This window comes from Aythya fuligula, chromosome 1 (assembly GCF_009819795.1).
Source record: "Aythya fuligula isolate bAytFul2 chromosome 1, bAytFul2.pri, whole genome shotgun sequence".
Classification (NCBI taxonomy): domain Eukaryota; kingdom Metazoa; phylum Chordata; class Aves; order Anseriformes; family Anatidae; genus Aythya; species Aythya fuligula.
This window is the reverse complement of record NC_045559.1, coordinates 107599245-107621801: the sequence shown is the minus strand read 5'-3', so window position 1 is coordinate 107621801 and position 22557 is coordinate 107599245. Positions and strand designations below refer to the sequence as shown.

Below are 22557 nucleotides of genomic sequence, written 5' to 3'. Positions count from 1 at the left end.
AATATTTTTACTTGTCTAAACTAAGGATTTAATAATCTACTAGGCTAAGCTTAGGACCCTCTCTGCCCTAAAGAGTCTTTTCTTGAGGGACAGAATTAAGTCATGAAGGGAAGGGTTTGCTTTTGCAGCTGCCTGAAATGAATCTTTGACGTTTCTGATTTGCCATCGTAGATTGAAAATGATACATAGCCTGTTTACAATGACAAGCTGAAGTGACTTCTGGCCAGCCTGTTCTGTTCCTTTAAGATTTTATAGATTTCTGTGTTTATTTTTTTCCTCTTGAATTCTTGAGCTACTAATTATCCTGTCCCAACAATTACACATTTGCCTCTGTTTAACCTTGCTTATCTTTCTACAGACTTTCTCACAATTCCTTTTCACAATTCAAATAGATGTCAGAGAGGTGTCATAGATGTCTGTACACTGGGTAGGCATATGCATTGCTTAATGTCTATTTGAACTTCTATTATTTTAATTTTTATTCTTATTTTTGTTTGTAGCCATTGGTGAGCCTGACACCATAGATTGGTACAATCCACAAGGAGAGAAGATTGTTTCCAGTCAAAGAGTGGTTGTTCAGAAAGAAGGTGTTCGATCACGTCTGACCATTTATAATGCAAATATAGAAGATGCTGGTATATATCGGTGTCAAGCAACAGATGCTAAAGGACAAACTCAAGAAGCTACCGTTGTTTTGGAAATTTATCGTAAGTAAAATAATATCAAATAACAAAGGAAAGAACATGTTTTGAAAGCCACTGCTATTGAGAAAGTAAAGCCTATCAAAATATCATCCCAGACTCTGAACTGCATATGCCAAACAATTGCATCTCCTGTAGTTTAGTTCACAGATACTATGAACTAAACTTTGTAATATTGTTGATTACTTCTCCTTTGTATCTTAAAATATCATCTCAGAGGGGTGTATGCCCCTAATGGAAAAGAGGAAAGATGTATTTTATCAACCTAATTTTAAGTACAAATATATATAAAATATATCAAATATGTAAATAAAAGTGTAAGCAGTGCAATGCATGTCAATAAAAAAGTGAAGTTTAGATTGAATTAGTTATTTTTGTCAGTCTTCTCATATTCTTGGTCTTATGGTGAAATCTGTGGTGGAATCATAAAGCATTGAAGCTTAATATGGTAAGCAAACAAAATGCATTTCAATTGCTAACAACTAATTGAAGAGTATATTTGAAACATAAATACATTCTTCTATGGCTAGAGATTCTTTGAGAGTTTATTTGTTTGCTTTTTTTCCATACAGTTCAATACCTTTGCAGTATACTATATTCTATAGATCAGGTGGGTGAAAGCACAAGACATATGCCAACATCCTTTCAGCTATTCTTCTCTAATTTCATTGGAGAGTAGTACTTTAATATTCATAAAAAAATATGTTTGTGGTTGTACTGAGCGTTAAGGAATTGCAACGAGACAGAAAATACAAAGTGGAATCATGAAGCACTGCTTCTGAAAGGTACAGATAACTCAGATAACAAAAGGCATACGATTAAAAAAAAAAAAAAGCTATTGATAAAACAACCATTAGAATGATGATAGCAGTTACAAGCAATTACATGATGGCTTGAAAGCTGACAGTTCAAAGGATTGCAAGTTTTGTGGAATTCATTTGTATGCTTAAAGCTGCCAGTCACTCCATTAGCAGACTGCTGAGCATAGTTGAAATCTTTTGAAGTGTTTGCATGTGGTAATTTTAATAATTCTGAGGTTAGACAAGCCCAAAGACCCACACGAGAAATGTAAAGGTTTATGGGAACTGACACCTGAAAGTTTCATTATTTGTATTTGTGATGTATTGTAAGGGAAAAGCAGAATATTCTGTATTACTAGGATCTGGTATAGTACTCATTTATGTTTGTCAGAATTCTTCTGATGTAATTATGATCAAATACTTCAAACATTTTACACAAATACTTTATGAAAGAATACAGGACATGAATATAACAAAAGCATGCTCCCTCTGCTGTGGGAACCATATGGATTATTTGAGCCTGCACTCATATAAATACAAAAAGGCAGAGGTGGGAGGTGCATTCTCTGACTCCAAAGCATCCTCTTGAATGGAACTGGCAATGTTTGATCATAGAGAACCTGTCAGTTTGTCTCTTCTATGTGCAAGAAATTCTTGCAGAAATTTTTGGCAATTGGTTTCTGCCTTAGATCTTGTATGAGGACATGGTTTAATGCCAACTTGAAGTTCTTTCACTGAATTTGAATAGAATTATTAGAACTTATTGTTGAACTGAGTATTGAACTTATTCAATCCATTAATAAAATTAATATCATCTTTTGATTATTTGGAGCAGAAATAATAATTCTATCAGGCCTAAAAAAATCTTGTTACTTCCTCAAAAAATCTACAAATGATAATTATGATACTTGTGATAATTATAGAAAGTTTTTCCGTATAATTTCCCGTGGGCTTTTAAGTTTTTATGTTTTGCTCAGCTGATAGCTTTCCCAATCAGTGAGGCTTAAGTTCCACCTTTAAATAAGACTTTTCCAAGTGGTTTCAATGGATATTTTGGTGAAATGAAAACGTGAATTTCTCATTCAATAATAAGATTGTGAGGAATAAAACACACAAGAGAGTAAAAAGTACTATTAACTTGAATGTATAGACATCTACAAAACTAGAGTTTCAAAACTGGGCTCTGAAAAATCAACAGTAATTAAAAATATATTTATGAAACATGCCTCATTTATATAAATAAAACAAAGTTTTCATAATGCCAAATGACTGTAAAATCATTCCTACAGACAGAGTGAAAGTTCTGTGTCCAAGACAATTCTGAGTCTTATCTGAGAAGATTATATTATGGAAATAATCCCGTATTACTCATAATGAGAAGATTAGTAGACAGCTTTATCTCATTTGATATCGTATTTAATTTCAATGCTAAGTGAACTGGAAGATGATAACTGTATTTGGTTTTCTTCCTTTTCAGAAAAGCTCACTTTTCGAGACATAATCTCTCCACAAGAGTTTAGGCAGGGAGAAGATGCAGAAGTTGTTTGCCGTGTTACTAGTTCACCTGCTCCCATTGTCAGCTGGTTGTATCGGAATGAGGAAGTCGCAGCTCTTGCTGACAGTTAGTATTTTGGTAACTCTTTAAGTTATACGTTCTAATTAATATTAAGTTGTTGTAAAAGATTAATCACATCGTGATGGAGGGTGGATTTTAATTAGTCCAGTATCAGTAGGATTTAACCAGTTGCTGTGATCTATAGAGACTCCATACACAATAATTTCCTTCATATGTCATTTTTTTCCAATCAACAATTTTGTCTAGATGTAACATGAAGGCCCAGATGTCCAAACGATTGTTTGGAACTCTTCTGCAGGAACTCTACCTGGGCTGTCGTGCATGTACACAGGTGAACTTCTCTGTGCTAGCAAAGCTATGACGCTTCCTCAGAGTGTACAGTTTACTGAGCAAACTGCATACACTTGGTATACTTGCACATTAGCTGAGTCTTCTAGGTGGGTAGGCTTGTTGCACTATTGTGAGCATTCACTTCTATAAGTGTAAGCCACGTTTAATCACAGAATCACAGAATTTCTAGGTTGGAAGAGACCTCAAGATCATCGAGTCCAACCTCTGATCTAACGCTAACAGTCCCCACTAAACCATATCACTAAGCTCTACATCTAAACGTCTTTTAAAGACTTCCAGGGATGGTGATTCCACCACTTCCCTGGGCAGCCTGTTCCAGTGTCTAACATATTAAGTTACAAACTACAGCAGATATATGTGATTTGTTCAGGCTAGATTCCTAACAGCTAGACTGATAAAGTTAGGTGTAACTGGATCTACATGCAAGTTCATAAGTTTGTAGAGAGGCAGTTAATTAGGCAAATAAATTGATGTGCTTTGCCACCTCAAAAGCAATGACAGCATTTCTCTACACTGTCTCATTAAAGTTGTTTTTGTCATTATGGAAAAGAAGACGATCTGCATTTTCTGGAAATGAAATTAATGTTGATGAACCATTTTATCCACCTTCTCTTCCGTCTTGATCTCCGTATGTACTGAAACTCAAGGTTGTAGTGTGTGCACTTAAAATTCTTATCCTTTAAAAATTAAATACTACTTTAATTTCAAAATGAAAATGAATGTAATATACCTAAATTATGAATGACAACCCAGCATGGCATCCAATAAAAGTTATATTTGTTTTTTTATGAAAACATATAAACAACTGTGAGACAGTTGCTGGAGAAAATAAAGAAAAAAATAAAAAAGCTTGTTAGCTTGTTTTATGTTTCTGGACTCAGTGTTGCACTCCTGTCCACTATGAAAGAAAGTTTTGATCAAAATTCTTCTCATTTAATATGTCTGTCATTCCTTCTGTCATCTAGGTACAAAGACTAAGACAAAATAAACTTCTACCCTTAGAAAAAGGGTTGACATTTTGATCTAAATAGTTAAAAAAATGAATGTAGGTGAGACTTGGAAGATTTTGAAAAATAAGAAAACAAAGCAAGGTTTGGCAATTTAACAGGAAATAGTTTTCATGGACACAGCTCAGAAAAGTAAAATTGTCCCAAAGATCTCTCTGAAAGTTTTGTTATTATTACCATTTTATTTGCTTTTCTAATAAATCCGTCTGCTGTACGAATAGCAAAGGAAATAAAACATTTCATTTCTTTTTTCAAAATCATACATTTTGAAAACTTCGAGTTTTTAAATTCCACATGTGAAATTGTCTCTTCAACCTTTTTTTTTTTTTTTTTGTGCAGTGCTTCAATGTGAAGAAGTAGAATGACAGAAACCAATTTTAATTTAAATTTTCCTCATGTTTTGACCTAGACCAGTACCTAAATGAGATCCCAGTCATTCCTGGGAGGAAGAGAGGTTTAAATCATGTAAAAATAGGACATCATGTACTTTGAGTTTTGGCAATGTCTATATTATTTTATAACGAAGGTTGAAAAAGAGTATTCCTAATGTCTTGCAGTTAAGAAAATTTCTCCATGCCTAGTGAATTAAAAAGACAGTTGCATATTTTATTTCCAGCTTCACAATCTCCAGAGAAGGACTGGTACCTGTAGCCTCTTCACATAACTTAAGTAACGTCAACTTTTTTTTTTTTACTATATTACAAATGGTGCCTATTGAAAAAATATAATTATTCTTTTGGGGTTTTATTTCATAGTAACCTAAATTACTGAACAATTTAATATTCAAACTCTCTTGTACATTCCACGGTTTATTTTAGGGACACTTGAAAGCGGCCTCTATTTTAAACATTCTAGAACTTGCGTAATAGGAAGACATGAAATAATGTTCTATATTTTGTGAAATTTCTCCTACATTTTGACCATTCTTCCATTGTGTTACAATTAGTAGGATTTTTGCAGTACAGACTTTTGATTACTTTGGTTTTCCAAATCTTGACAGTTACTACTATCTGTATTTTTATGTTCCATTTGAACAGAAGACTGCCTTCTCCCAGAAGGCTAGTTCACAGAATCGGTAGTGAAAATTTGAAGATTTTTCCTGCGTAGGAGGCCTATAGATGACTGAGAATAGTCTCTCACCATTCTGAATTGGTTTCTGTATGTTCCCACCTTATCTGCTCCATTCTCAACTATGAGAATTTACATTTTAAAAAAATCCTTCTAGTTACAATATAGGGTACTGCAAGTTATTCCTGGCCAAAAAAAAAAGCCATATAGGATCACTGTACTAGAAAACATTAAACAAAACCTTCTATTCCAGTGCCCCAGTGGAATTTTCTCTTATTCTAAAAGACCATAAGGGACAGAATTCAAAGGAACTATACTGACCCACAAAATCACATGGGGTAGGATTTTGCAATTTGGTTTTGCTACTGCAGTGTAGTGCAATCTCTGAGAAGAAGAACGAAAGGGGTGCTTTAAGGTTCCCACTCAAAGTCAATAGTTTGCACAGAGTTCTACTTACAGAGTAGAAGTGGTTCCATTACTCTACATAGCCAATGTAGAAATGCTAAATATACTTGTGTAAACTGACATGCAAATTTCACCAGAAGTTTTGATTTTTTCTTCAAGAGATCTTTAGTTGTGTCTCAGTCTTAGAATGAAAAGTTGTGCCTAAACTTTTTCTTAGATATTGTGGGCACATACCCTAGGAACACAGTAAAATTTACAAACCAGAGCCCAGGTTCACCCTGCCTGTCAGGAGCCAATTCTTCCATCTCTTGTTATGAGACATGAAAAGAACATACGGAATCCCACTTGCCATGCCCCTTAATATTTGCTCCAGCAACTGGAGCAGCTCCACTTCATGCTTCTTCTCTCACATTGGTGTCTGCAGGGCTAATTTTCAAATATCTTTTTGTTTATTCCCTCACTCTTCACTGCCGTGCAGCATTTTCCCCTTCCTTACCCAGACTTCTGCGGCACCACCATCGTGGTGCCCTGTAGTGGGGCCATTGGAGCTGGCTGTGTCTGGCATGGGGCAGCCCCGGCACCACCTCAGAGGCGCCCTGAAACCCCCAGCTGCCAACACCTCGCCACATAAACTCAGTACACTAGTTCAGATGAAAGGAAAGTTAGAACAGTTTACTCTTGCAGATTATAATTTTGCTGATTTGTATGCAGGAAAACGTATAAATGCTTGTTCTGAATCTGGTTTTACAATGGAGTTAAGCTACTCAAGAAATATGTTGAATTGCAGTTTATACTGGACTTTGCAGAAGGTGAAATGGTTTCTTGCCTTGAAGAATGAAGTGTTAGACGTTTGTCTAGGAAGTCTTAGACTATAGCAAGATGGACCTTGGACTGAGTTATAGGAGATGACAAAGGAACAAGGGGGAAGGAGAGCAAGCAAGTTGAGAAATCCATAGTGCCATAAAATAGGCATAAGAACATTGGTTAATCGAGATACAGAGGAAAGATACATTTTCTTACTTATTGAATTTATCTTTTTTTTTTTTTTCTATTTCTTTAATCTTGTTTTATATAGGTGTTCATGAATATTACACTATTATTTTTTTAATAATTTATAAATTTAACTTTCTTTGAAGGGTCATCAGATGTAAGTAAGAGGTTATGGATTGAAAATCCTGATTGATTTTTAAGAAATGGCAGTATATTTTGGGGTGGATAAAAAGCTACTTTCTCAGCTTACGTTTTACTTTTAAATTGACAAATGCTTTGTCATGAGCATTCTGTGTGTTTAGAGAATTTAAAATTTCTCATTTTCCCGTTTAAATTAGTGTTCCTATAGTTGTCTAGATTTGCTAATAACACTTTATCTTTTACATGCCTTTCTAGATCGATTTGCAGTATTAGCAAACAATAATCTCCAAATTCTTAACATCAACAAAAGTGATGAAGGAGTATACCGATGTGAAGGAAGAGTGGAAGCCAGAGGAGAAATTGACTTCCGGGACATAATTGTTATTGTGAATGGTAAGAAGTAGAATCATAGAATCACACGATGTCTTGGGTTGGAAGGGACATTAAAGATCATCTTGCCTTTCTTGATTATCATAGCCTCAATTTTAGAACATATCAGCTTCTAAAAAAACTAATTAATATTAATTTGCTAATATAGTTCTCATGTCTGTTTAGTATTGTTTTCCTATAAAAGTAATTGCTTACTATTAAAAAAACCTATTCTACTGTATAAGTAGAATTCATTGCATTTCATAATGTCAGAGTATATAAACATGCAAAAGCCCTATTACTATTTTTAATCATTCAAAGAACACTGGCAATCACTACAAGACTCGAGTTTCAAATTATGTTGCGTAGTAATTCAGTTCACTATATTTTTCAGTGTTTTATTATTTCTTGTTAAGAAACACTGATTTTCCATAGAAATTCAGCTTTACTGCATTGGGCATATTTTATTAATTTCTTTTATTTGAACCATCCCAAAAATCATGAATACATTTTATTTAGATAAGCAGTATTACTTCTAGATTTTTAACATTTTTTAATGAAGACTAAAATATGATTTATAAGTGGCATTAAACTTTTTATTAGTTTATTATAAATATCTACTAAGGAATATGAAAGGATGAAGACAAAACAGAGTATTTAGTTCAACCACTCTCTTAAATTCACGGTTGGCTTGTTGAAAAGTAGATATGAACACAGTTCATAAAGGGCATTTTTTTATCTACATGTTCTGTTTAATATCAGCGTTTTAGTGAAACTAATTCCATTAGCTTCTGAGTTCTAAATGCTTTGTCCTTGACAACCTCAAGCCTCTGCAAACCTCGGTTTACAGAAGTCATTATGTAAACTAAATTATCAGTTAATTTCATGAGAAATTAATAATTAGCTTCTGGCACACATATCATTTAATCTGTGTAGTCAAGCAGCAGCATTGGAATCAAAACTCTTTAGGTAGGAAGTATGCAAAAAGTGACAAGCAAATGGGTGATTGTCCATTGTGTTGTGATAGAATATCACAGTACGGGCCCAGTGCATTGTGAAGTCCCCTCAGTAACTTGCTTTCATCTCTGTGCATTGGGTGCTGCGTTGCCTTGACTGCTGAGTATATTCCAACAGTTCCAACAGTATTTAAAATAGTATTTAAAATTCTGCATGAGATTTTCTGCTGTTGATATTTATGTATATAGCTACATTTTGAACACCTTTCTTTGCGATATATGCCATTGAGCTGAAAGAGAACTTGTGTTAAACCTAAAACATTGGTTTTCAAACTCCAATCCCACTTCACATTTTTTATTGGTGGATTATATCCACAAATCTGTTTTTGCTTACATTTGTAACTGCTCAAGACAAGAATGCCAACTTTCACTTACATCTAGACTTCAGTCCATAGTGCTGTGAGAAGAAGAGGTTTCCAGCTGAGAGGTTCTAATATTGTTGCTTAGTTAGAGTGGTACCAATTAAGAGCTATTTTTCTGCTTAATTTATAGGAATAAATAGCTTTTCCTAGGTAAAACTGAATGTAGTAAACCTGGCCCGAAATGCCTTTTAGATTAATAGAAATAATGGCTTTTATATTAATCAGAAAGAAACAAAAATTATAGTACTCTTTGGTGAAAAAGAAAAAAAAAAAAAAAAAGGAAAAAAATATAAACAAATTGAACTTAAATGTGACTGGATTTAAACATTTTGCTATAAGTTAGATATGCGTGACACTTTCCAGTATGTTTCTTATTGTATCCATACCCATTTGTCTTTCCTTCTTTTAGGTTCATATTTTTAATTCGATCCTATGTACATAAAAATACAGAAACAAGATAAACAGATCTCACTTCCCAGAAGGACCTATAAGAAAAATATTTCATGTAATTGTCATCATAGTGTCTCTGAGAAGACTGAAACACTTAAATAATGGGATGAATTGAGTCATAGTCCTGTAGTTCTTAGTTGTGAGTAGTGAAGAACCTGCTACTGGTGACAAAGAATTGATTCATGTCACTAACTCTATTTTCAGGTCTAGACATTAGAATGCACTGCAAACCAGCTAAAACGTATGAAATGTTGTCTAAGTGATACTTAAAAATGTAAGATGACTAAGTCACACAACAGAAGGGTTTTTATATGCTGAGTAGTGGCCCATGCAAATTCAGATAGAAAATAATTGATCTGTGAAACACTTAAATTTCAGCACCCCATGGAAAAGTCAGAAGTACATAACATTTACTTATTGTTGACGAATCTGGTACACTGCTTTTAATAATTCTGTGTATCAGATGTTCAGAAACTGAAAGGGCTTCTGAGAATACTAAAGCTAAATATTTTGTACTGTTTAACACAACAGAAGTTAATTCTCAACAGTTTGTGAGAAAAAACTTGTGAAAGTGAAATGGTATGCCATAAGCAATTCATTGGGGTTGCCTTCTGTTCTTTACTGAAAGTTAAGTCAAAAAAGGGATAGCTCTGAGCTACTCTGATGATAAGGTGCTCTTGCTATATTATATATATTATATATATAATATAATAAATATTTATATAAATATATAAATATATATATTTATATTATATTTTATATTATATAGTTATTGAGAGCTGTATTTTGTGAATCTTCTTCCTCTTACTTCCCCTGACATTCTTTCTTTTCCATATATTTTCCTTCAATCTGAGGGTTTTTTTTGTTTTTTTTTTTTTTTGCTTGTTTTTCCTGACAGTTAATGGAAACAGATTAGGGACAACTGTCTTAAAATTATCATATAAACAGAGATATTAAATATATTAATAATAAACAGACCTGTGAGTCAATCTGCTTTAAATATTATTGCTATTTTTCTCTTGGGCAGAGGTTCTCTCCAAACAGTTTTAATTTTATTAATGACTATGCTATCAATAACAGACAAAGTATGTGGTTCTCAGGACACAATTACCAAGACAGGTTGTAATTTCTGAAAACAGATGGTATCTATTGGGTTTTATCATGTCACTTTTTTAAGCTGTTGATACCCCTGCCCAAGAACTTTGCAGGTGTTAATTAGAAAGAACTAAATATGCTTAATTGATACTGCTATATATTGACACCAGTTTTAAAAGCACTGTCTGACATCAGTACGTCAACTGTATGTCCGCTATAGAGTTGAATGAAAGAAAGAAACAAGGGAGATTTTCATTTGAGATACTTAAATTACACCAGTCATAACTCTACTGTATCTTATGCATACTAAGTATGACTTCAGTCACTTTAAAATGGTCTGTAAGAAAATTGAACAACCATTGAACAAGACTTTTGAGTTTATTGTTGTGCAAAAAAAAAAAAAAAAAAAGTTATAAATGTCCTGATTAAAAAAAATAATAATAAAATGTGTTTAAGAAAAACAGAGAAATACCGAGAACTGATCCATATTGTAACTTGATCCATAAGTGTAACTATGCATTCCAAAATTAGCAAAGGAGCCTATGCTTTAAATTTCTCCAGAATCATACAGAATCTTCTATTTTCCATTACTTGGACATAATGTTTTATTTTTCAGTTCCCCCTGCAATTACTCTGCCACAGAAATCCTTTAATGCCACTGCGGATCGAGGAGAGGCAATAACTTTGTTCTGCAGAGCCACTGGATCGCCTCCACCAGAAATAAGTTGGTATAGGTAAGTTCAGTAGAGATCTGCACATGAGAGCACATTGTTTTATTGTGTTATGATTTTTTGTCACACTCCATTAAGTAAGCTGGGCAACCTTAATTACTTTACTGAATTTTAAAAGTATATACTGTCCATTTCTACTGTTAACTTCTAAAGCTAGAATCAACATTAATAAGTGAATGAACTCACAGAAATTCTATTGCAGTTTTTAAAATCTAATATGTTTTGAAATTGGACTCAATGATCTTGAGGTCTCTTCCAACCTAGAAATTCTGTGATTCTGTGATTCTGTGAAATATGGAACTGCTTTTAAAAATAAGTTTAAAGTTCATGTGTTTTTGATTATGTCAATGAAATGAACATTGGGAATGTTTACCATATAACAGTTGTAAAAACATAAATATCCACACACTTTTTATTCTTTTAACAAAAATATTTATATAAATATATTTATATAAAATATCTCAAACTCCTCACATCAGTGCACATTTCTATTTTGGACCCAAATAATTTGCATTCACATATGATTTCAGGTGAAATTAAAATGTCACTGCATTTTCAAAATGGACATCACTTATTAATTTCCTTTGGAATCTTTGAACAATGTTATTAATTTTAAATATTATCTTCCTGTGACAGACACCTTTATCCTAACACGTCATAAGACAAATGCAGAACTAAGTTGTTCTCTTTTTTTACAATTTACAATGCTTTACTTTTTTTTTTTTTTTTTACAACTTCAATGATAGATGTAAAAAAATAGAGCACAGTTAATTCCTTAACGTGGCCTTGTAAGACAAGCCAACATTGACATTTTATATCGTTATAAAAAATATATATAAATTTACACAGTTCATGGATATCTCTGTTTACAGATGTGTTTTTTCAATACTTTATAAATATTACATTACGTATATAGGCTAACTCTGTGTCTTGGAGAGACACTTGTCTCTGCTGATCAGAGACTACCTTTTTAATTTTCCTTTGTCTTGCCTGTCACTGAGGCAACCGTTTTACACCATTCATTAATCATCTTTCATACAGATTTTACAAAAACTTCATCAACTAGTGTATCATCAACTGTATACTGGATCTTTAATGAGGAACTTTTGTTCCGTACTTATTTCAGAAGCCAACATGAGCAGCAATGGCTTATGTGCTTCCTTTCCCTGTTTATTATTATTACTACTCTTATTACTATTATTATTATTACTCTTATTTATATTTTCTCTGATTAGGTTGTAAATTCTTGGCAGGATCTGTTGGGATATTCTCCTTGTCCTTGGACCTACCTCGCAGATCTTTCCAGATAAAGACCCTAGTTTTCTAGATTATTTCAGATTCTTTTTCTTTGGAAATTAGACTGAGCAAAGGGAAACTAGATCAAGATAATATATTTTTTTTTTTCTTTCTTAATAAAAATCTAGAAAACACTGCTATTTTAACTGTTTTAACTAATTTATCGAATAATAACTAGTATGCATTTCATCCATTGAGAACCCATGTGAATCTGTTTCTCAGAATTAACGGCCAAGGTATTATATTCCCAGTTTCATGTTGTTTAGTGTACTTTAGATGTTGGATGTAAGCTGATATTAATATCAGCTTTATGAAAGCGTGTTGGTGGTTTTTCTAATAAGCAAATGGAATTAAGTCTTGATTTTGACTTGGGAAGTTGGGAAGACTTATAACTTTTGGTTACAGCAAGTTATGGGAATAATATTCTGCTTTATTCCCAACTGTGCTGTGGTTTTTTTTTCCAACTTCAGACATTTAACATGTCTCAGGTAATCCATTTGTAAAATGGGCATGCGGTTGCAAGATGTGACTTAATGCAAATCTGTTATATGAATACATAGCTACACTAAGGACAAAAGTACAGAGAGATGCAAACATATATCATATTATTATATTAGATTAGATTAGATTAGATATTGTATCATATATCATGTCATATTATATTATATTTATTATATTTATTATATTAGTAGAGAACTAGATGAAATAGACACATGGATGTTCCTGTTGTTAGGAACTAACTCCAAAATGGACTAAATACAGTGAATAGCAAATACATATTTTTTCCCTTTTAAAACCCTTCAAAGAGTATTCTGGAGAGCTGAGGAAAAGTTCCATTGATAAAAAGGGTGGGATAAGTTCTACTCCGTTCTATTGGTGGATTTTCATTATACTATGTAGAAAATACCTCCATACCTGTTCAGATGGTTCATCAAGATTAAGGACCAACAACATTACATAAGAGCATTCAACATTACACACAATTGAATGCTCTTGTGTCTTTATTACTTTTTAAAATATGCCCTGACATATAGAAATCTCTCATTGGCTCTAGTGAAGTTTCTTTAACAAGGCATGCATAATTTGGATGTCATTGTGTGACATCCTTACAGTTCACTGGTATTTTAGTCAATTCAAAAAGAAAATCTTAATTATTCTTTTTCCTCTTGCTTTCTGTCTGGTTTCCAATGAACTGATTTAACAGAAGGTCAAATTCAGCTCAAATTCAAATTCAGCTCAAACATGAAAAGTGGCTTGAAAATCAAATGCCAGTACAATTGACATGGCTTATATATTCCTCTGCACTGACTGTAAGCAGGATGCTGGTCAGAACTGTAGTTTTAAACTTTGAAATCTCTTAAAACAATACCTAATGTGGTAGAGCTTAACTATTTGTCTTACCCTTTCTGTTTCCACATATTGACAAATTTTAAGATTCTGTAAGTTTAGAGTGGAGGTATCTGAGCTAATGTGTCAGTGATCCTCAAAAATGCCTTAGTTCACATACTAGGCACTGAATTTGAGATACCTAGTAGAGAAGAAAGCTCATCAAAATTTAAGTTTCACTCTATTTAATAAGGAAATGTACTTTGTTAATATTTCATGAACTAATAGAATCTAAATCTTTTACCACTTAACTGATATTACATTACTGTATAGCATAACCTTCAGAGAAACGATACACCAAAGCAATTAAATTAGCCAGAACTGAAATATAAAGATCCAAATTTACAAGTCCTGAACTGATGATCTTTACTCACGTGAACAGTCCTACTTAAAACACAATAATTATTTACATTTGTGGAGGTAATTTGCAGTAGTAGAGTTTAGGTGGATCTGACCCCCTTATCTTTACTGACAGGGCTTAGAACTATCTGACAAAATAAATAATCCTCTTTCAATGTACTATTCATGTTTTCTTGTTTGCCTATATCAGCATCAATCTGAATCTTTCCTGTTCAGATGGTCCCGGGTAATCCTCATAATCTCATTTCTGTTTAGAGATGGTCACAGATACAGGTGGTTTTTAAGAGAAAAGGCACTAGGAAACTATGTTTGACCTTGAATATAGACTTTTGTCTCCTACAGAAATCACTGCATTTTTTTTTGAAAACACCTAGGTGGAAAATTAGACCTTTTTTGTTCTGCTAAGCATTTTCTGTGATTTACTTTGAAAAGAAGATGAATAAGAATCACCATAATGTATTGAAATGGACTGATAAGTGGAACAGAGTTACTTACAAAAATGTTACTAAAATGCAAGCTGAATAAATGTTAGGGAATCCTATTAACAGAGATTAATATTTCCAAAGGAGGGGTGGGAGGAAGGCAGTAGTGTTTTCACTTTAGGGAGGGTAATATTTCAGAAAATATGAAATACATATAGCTATTGGCATTCTGTGAGTAGAAAGAAAGTGAACATCATTATTGCTCAAATCTTGAAATAAAACTGTTCAAAAACTAGACATATACATTGGTTTCATTTGACAAACACTTTTTCAAGAACTTGGCATTGCCAGCAGGTTTATCGATGCTTATGAAAATCAGGCAGACTTTATGTAGGTGCTTTTGTGAACAGGCTCTTAATGATTCAACAGAAAGAAAGGTCAAAAGAAGACTAAAGCAAACAAGGCAGCATGAGAAGAAACCAAAAAAAAAAGAAGGATTGCTTCCTTTTAGAAGCAGCTGTTATGATAACTATGTGTATGCCAAGGTACTCAGATGGACTGGTCAAGCCTTGATCAGCCCTCAGAATTATTCACAGGTTTTATTATTTCTATACCATCTGTTCAGAATTCATTTCAATGTCTGGACATACATCTGCTTACTAAATTGTGGGTAGCCAACAACATCTGAAAGGAAATAACTTGGAAGAGTTCTTTATAGGCCAATAGGCTCTATGTGTAAGCAATATAAAACAATTTTTATAAATCGGTACATTGTTACAAGTATGAACTGCAATAGTATATTCCAAAAAGTTTCTCATAAAAAGTATGTATTTTTAAACTGATTTCTTTCTATCCTTCCTTGAGTGCAAGCCATATATTATGATTCTATTCACAAGCATTTTTTCTACCATTAAGTTGATCATGAAAATTTAAGTATAAAGATATAGTATATTTAATACACATATATTTTAGAACCTGACAATAAAATTGTGAACATCAAAATGCAGTCCAGAATGCATTGCTTATGTCTAGGATGCTCACATTCTTATAAAAGCAAAACAACAACAACAACAAAACAACAACAAAAAAACACCAATGTTGTAACCCAGCAGAACAATTTTCATAGTTCTGAAATTAGCCCCCTTCTATATGTACTACCAATGTATGCTGCATGACTTAATGCATATCTGAAGATAGCATAATAGCACTTTCTCAAATATTATTTTAACCTGTTTGATGCTCCCATAGCACCATAGCACATTGCTTCAGACTTTGGAACCTACTAGTTATTTTATACATCTTTTTGTTTGTTTGTTTGATTTATAGGAATGGCAAACTTATTGAAGAAACTGAAAAATATATGTTGAGAGGAAGCAATACAGAACTAACAATAAGAGATATAAAAAATATTGATGCAGGTCCTTATATCTGTAATGCTAAAAACAAAGCAGGAAATGATAAAAGACAGACATTCCTTCAAGTTTTTGGTAAGTACTGCATAAAATATACCACCCTTCCTTTTTAAATGTAAACAGTTGGGAACTGAAATTAGAATTCCCAGTTTTCAGTGCAGTATTCCTGCAAGGTGTCTACTGATGCAGCAAACAACTTTCTGTATTATTTTACAGCTTTTTCCTTGCTGTTGGCTACTTTAACCTTTATACCTGGATCTAATTTTGAAAAGGCTATCTACAGCCTTTGCTATTGCACAATTTAGATAGAATACAATGGAGTGTTAAATTGTTAATTCAATCCACTTTTGCCTTTAAAAGTTGGCTGCTTGCAAGAAAACCAAGGGTAGAAAAAGGGAAAACTATTGAAAGGGAGAAAAAAAAAGTTATTTGGACTTCTAAGCAGTGCTTTTTTTTCTTTTTTTTTTTTTTCTATGAAGAATGCCATGCAGATATGTTCCTGATTTAATATTTGGTTTTATATTTTTGATTTTTTTAAGTACATGATAAAAAAAATCTGATCTAAAGAAACGACAGTTTTAGAGGCAAAAAAAGTAATAATATGAAAACGTTCTTCTCTTTCTATGCCCTACCACCCAATCTGTTCATGATTCTGTCCTTTACAGAGAATGCTGATGTTTTCTTTGAACTTTTGTGTAGCTATAGCTTATGTGAGCATGCATTCTTATAGCATTTGTGAGAATATAGAAACTCTCCCTCAGAACCATTCTGCAGGATCAAGGCCACAGCTCATTTAGGAGAAGCCTACAAATGAAGTAATACACCCTGTTGTTTTTTGTTTGTTTGTGTTTCTGTTTTTTTGCATATAGTATCACTGTATTGTTAGAGTACTTCTATACTGTATAAATAATTAACTGTAGGTTTTAGTAGATAGAAGGACCACATATTTGAACAGCTAAAACATGTAGTTAGGACCATGGAAAATTAAATTTTACATCCCAGCTAAAACAAGTAGTAATTTATTAGTAATTTATACAGACTGAAACAGTTCCAACAGGAGATGCTAATCTGATGTCTTTCACTAGAAGCTGATGGACTGGGTAATGTTGTTATTTTGATGTGGAGCCTGAGGTTGAAGTCATGGTGTGAAGTGAACAGATAAGCTGTGCCTGTATGCTTTACAGTGTCCTATTTGGGAAACTTTATAGCTTTTCTAGACTATACTGTCTCCAGTCCTCCATAAAATCTAGATGGTCTGCCTGGGATACTTGATGTTTTGTGGTGATTAAGGGTTCTTTTAAGTTGCTTTTCAAATGAATAAACACAATTTTAAGTTTCATTCTAGCCTAAAGATATATAGCAGAGTGAAGATTTTTGTGAAAAAGCATTTTATTCATTTGTATTTGTCCCCTGACCCTCCCCCCCCCCTAAAAAAAAAAAAAAAAAAGTAATAGACTTGCTAGTTTTGATATAAGTTTGGGGAAGTTTCAGATGATAATAATTTTGCATGTAATTCAAATAATTTTAAGTATGGCTGAAATTTACTTAGTTTTGCCTATGGCAAGGTTATTTTTTTAATGCAAGGAACAGTGAAAGGGAGTAACACCAGACTAAGAACTTTTCCTGTAAGCATTTTTCCATCTTCCAACAGCTACTGATTTGGGGACTCCTCAGAAGGTTAAAATTAATTAATAAATACCATGAGTTTGTTTAATCATTTTTTGAATATATATATACTTTTTGCTTCCACAACATCCTAAACTCCTAAATTCCTTAAATAATTTCTTCCTTGCATGAAAAGGTATTTCTGAAGTTCAGGTCTGATACCGGTTCATTTATTTGGCTCATAATTCTCATTTTTAAGTGAAGAATAGTTCAAAATGTTCTTTACATCAAGCACAGTTTTATATGTCACTAGTTCATATCTTTCCTAAGCTGAAAATTTCCAGTTTTTAACTAATTTTTCCTACTATGGAAACCATTATGAATCTCTGATCCATGCATTTTTGTACCTTTCTATTCATAATCCATTATCTGTGAAATGGCAAGACAGGGCTGGCATGCAGTATTCACATTGTGGGGGAAGCAGGCTGCTTAGCAGCACAGTCCTGCTTCTGCTTTGATCTCCATGCCTTGTCTTACATTCTCTTTACCTCTCTGGCTCTCCCAAGTATTGAACTGACATTTCCACAGAACTGTCAGTGGTGTCTCCCAGGTCTCTTTCCTGAGTGGTTATAGCTATTTTAGAGCACATCACTGAGTGCACATATTTAGAATTTTTTTTTCCCATGTGCTTTACTATTGGATATATTCCAATTAGATTAGAATAATCTGTGTACTGTTTGTTTGACTATAAGGCATTGTATGAGAAAATAAGCCTCTTACCTCATTTGTAATCTCTGAAGCTCAATGTGATTTTAGTCTAATATTTCCTTTACAAAGTTCACCTCTCACTCTGAAAATGTGGAGAAGAGTTGCTGTATTTTCTCCTACAAAGAATTTTGTTTTTAACTTTGTCTCTCATACAGGTTAAACTCCCAGACATATATATAGCCAACAAGTTATTATACTTTTCTTCCCCTTAAATGTATTCAAAAAACTGCAGGATGAAAATGGCAAGGCAGATGGCTAATTATTATAGTTAAATAGTACACAAGCAGACAGTTTGTGTTAAAATGACCTATTAAATTACATAATTCTTCTCCACTCCATTAGCTTGTTTGTCTCACCTACCTGTTATCTCTAATGATAATTTACAATTTAAGCTTCTTGAGTCAATGACTATTATTTGTATTACAACAGGGCTCTGGTAGGGTTGAAACTCATAATACCAGTAATGTAACCATAAAGCAATAATGATAACAGTAATATTACAGAATTCAGCATTTAAATTTCTTAGTACTCTGCACTTCTTGAATGGACATGCCCATCAATGTGCCATCTAACACCTGCATATGTTTATTTCCTTGACTTAGATATTTTTGTTAAAAAAAAAAAATTGTTAGTTTGTTTCCAATATTAGTATTTAAAAAGCTATTTTGTCCTCATATCAAATTCTTATTTTTACAGTTTTTCTGGAGCATTAACATACATACCGAAACCTATATGCTCCCACCCTACTCTCCCCAGTTTTTCATCTTCTTTACTGCCTTTTATCTGTTCTGTATAACACATCTTAGATGAGTAAAGGAAGCCCTGTTCACAGAAGATTTCTTACTGATCATGATTTGGTAATCTCTTTCATTCTGTTATAAGAATAGAGGACCTCCTATGGGTCTTTTTCTCTGTATTTCCAGAGAAATTTCTGTAATCCATTATTACCAAAGAGATATCATCTGTATTAATGCCTAGAAATTGCCCTAAGATTTTTGGTACTAATTTATTTGGCTTTAGTCTTTTGAACAAGACTGAGTAACCTACATTTGCAACAGTAGTAATCACTGTGGCTGTATGAAAATACTGTGCGAGACATTTGTAGACATCTGTTTCGCTTCTACTAGTGTAGTCAGGGTTTCTACTTTACATTAGCTGATCCATGATACCTTTCACCTACTATTTGGAATATAGCTACCCCGCTCCCCACCTGCAGTGCTGCATTCAGCTCTGGTGCCCTCAACTTAAGAAGGACATGGAACTGTTGGACTGAGCCCAGAGGAGGGCCACAGATTTGATCAAAGGGCTGGAGTACCTCTCCTGTACTGGCTAAGAGAATTGGGGATGTTCAGTCTGGGGAAGAGAAGGCTCTAGGGAGACTTTGTAGCAGACTTCCAGTACCTAAAGGCGGGCCAGGAAAGCTGGAGAAGGACTGTCAGGGAGTGTAGGGATAGGAGAACGAGTAATAGTTCTAAAGTAAAAGAAGGCAGATATATATACAAGGAAGAAATTATTTACTCAGAAGGTGTGTAGGCACTGGAACATGTTGCCCAGAGAAGCTGTGGATGCCCCATCCCTGGAAGTGTTCAAGGCCAGGCTGGATGGGGCTTTGGGCAACCTAATGTAGTGGAAAGTGTCCCTTCCCATAGCAGGAGGCTTGGAATTAGATGATTTTTAAGGTTCAACCCAAACCATTCTGTGGTTCTATGATTCTGTGATTCTATGAAATATTTAAACATATTTTTAGTGATTTCCCTACTATTAATTTACATTGTTTTGCTTTCTTTGTTTTGTTATGCAAAACATGTCTGTTGATATGTATACGTTGTAAACATTTTGAAATATAAAATACCACATTGTTACTCCTATGAGCACCCTGACAAAAATTTCCAAAATAACATAATAATTAGCAGTGGATTTAACAGCAATCAAGAAAATTCAATCCTTTACAACCTTTTTCATATTTTCTTACTTTCTCAGACAGACCTAAACCTGTATTTCTTCATCATTATTTCTCCGGGGTGATGGCAGTAGTGTTCATTTACCTTATCATAAAAAATTGTTCAGGCTAAGAAGCAAATTTAGCTTTAATTGAAGATAAATCCATGCTTTATAAGAATAGTGCTTACGTTCTGAGGATAGTTTTTGTCTTCATTTTGCTTATTCTTTGGTTGCTCACTTCCACTCCTTAATTGATTAAATTCTTAAGTAATTAACTTAAACGGTTCTGCCATTCTGTGATGCATAATCAGGTGACATTTTTTCAACAAATTTTCTCTTTTTTGCATGTATGCCATAGAAAGAGACATTTTAATGTCTAGAATTTTCTATTTCTAGAAAGAAAATAAATCTCCACTCAGAATTGGTTAAAAAAACAAGAGGAATTCTGTTATATATTAATTTGAGGTTTTCTAGGATATAGCTGTTATACCTATATGATCAATGAGGGTAGACTGAGATTATGAAAAATATTACACTGGTATTTCAGTAGTTTCTGATGATTTTGTAGAAGTCAAGGGAAAAATACTTCAAGAAGCACTACCCTTTATAATTATAGTATATTTTGACCACATATTATTTCTATTTTCTAGATGTCTTTTAAAATATAATCTTATATAAAAGAAAGTTTTGTGCAGCTATGTTCAATATAACTTTTGTTCATTAATGAGAAAAGTGTATAGTATTATTCTTTTTTTATCTGCTATCAGGCAGATGAGAGGATGGAAAATGTAACTGACCTTTCCTGTTTTATCCCTCTTAGATATATTCCAAATGCCAAAACTAAAAACACTGAGGTTAATTTAGGCCCTCAAAGGACTTGCATCTTTGAACCAAGCAGGCTAGAGTGAGTCTATAATGAGATTGTGGTGTGGAGATTGCCTAAATGTTTCCATTATTTTCACATTTATAGTGCCTGAAGCACATCTAGCTAATTTTTCTTTCAGTTTAGTAAGTAGTTTAATATATGTTTTGTTTTGGTTTTGTGATTGTTTTTCACAGCTGGGCAGCTGAGCTCCACCACAACCATTCCCTCAAAGGAAAAGGAAAGGGAGAGAAAATATAATGAAAAAGGTTCAAGGGTTGAGATAAGGACAGGGAGATCACTCAACCATTATTGTCATGTGCAAAACAAACTCAGCATAGGGAGATTAATAAAATCTAGTACCTATTACTAACAAGGTAGAGCAGTGAGAAACTCAAAACATCTCCGCCCCGCATTCACTCTGTTTCTCCAGGGCTGTTTCCCACTCCTCACTCTCCCAGCTGCTGTTGTGTAGCATTTTGTTTTGTTTTGTTTTGTTTTGTTTTTTTCCCCTTTCTTAAATCTGCTCTCACAGAGGTGCAAACAACATTACTTATTGGCTTAGCTCTGGGCAGTGGCAGGTCCCTTTGGCGCCGGCTGAAACTGGCCCTTATCTAACATGGGGGAGCTGCTGGACTCTTCTCACAGAGGCCACCCCTGCATCCCCCCATTACCAAAACCCTGCCACATAAAACTAATACAGTTTTCTACAATACAGTTTGATACGTATATGAGAGCTCTTTGTTTAAACCTATTGATACACACAGGAAGGGAATACTGTGTGTCTAGGTATGTAGCTATCTGTGCCTGCTCATCAGAGGCATTATGAAGAATATCAGCCGCAGCTTCATGAAGTGAAAGTCATCAATAAAAGATGTAGTCTCAAACATTTATACATTTTCTGTATCCCTTCTTTCCTCCCTCCTAGCTCCTTACCTGTGTAGAACACCTCTATTTCTTAAAATAAAAATTATTTTATAAATATTATTTTATAAATATTTATTTACCGTCTATAAAGGCAGTGATGCCAGTTCTCTCAGAAGACGAATCTTAAATCCTTTTTTGAGTGTGAAGTAGTAATACTGTTTTAACATGTATAAAGACTCAGGTTTATCATGCACTAAATCAAGTCAACACTTTATACTAGTGTGTGTGCATTTGTTTTTATGATAGGAATGAAGTTTCAGGAATCAATTTCCTAGGTATTTTCTTGTTGGGCTCTCTAGCTTGTTTATGAAATTCAAATTGTATCAGCAGTCTCCAGGGTTGCAGTTTTGCTACCTGATTCAAATGTGGCTGTATAGGAAGATAACATAGGAGTGAGATTCCTCATATGTAATATTAATCAAGAGATCCAACCAGGTAGTGGTACAGGCTTATTAATATATATTAAGCCTCTTGCTACTAAATCTACGGTCGTATTAATATTAATTAGCTGTTTAG

The 22557-nt window shown here is 33.6% G+C and overlaps 1 protein-coding gene across 3 annotated transcripts in view; it reads left to right on the top strand.

Moving 5' to 3' along the window:
* The window catches only part of NCAM2 (neural cell adhesion molecule 2), a 288960-nt gene that overhangs the window by 150819 nt on the left and 115584 nt on the right, over nucleotides 1–22557 (top strand). For all 3 annotated transcript variants that reach the window (XM_032203980.1, XM_032203996.1, XM_032203989.1), the window contains exons 3-7: nucleotides 501–707; nucleotides 2979–3122; nucleotides 7295–7432; nucleotides 10948–11065; nucleotides 15853–16013. In XM_032203980.1, the coding sequence (XP_032059871.1) occupies nucleotides 501–707; nucleotides 2979–3122; nucleotides 7295–7432; nucleotides 10948–11065; nucleotides 15853–16013 (768 nt within the window). The remainder of the gene's footprint in view (nucleotides 1–500; nucleotides 708–2978; nucleotides 3123–7294; nucleotides 7433–10947; nucleotides 11066–15852; nucleotides 16014–22557) is intronic.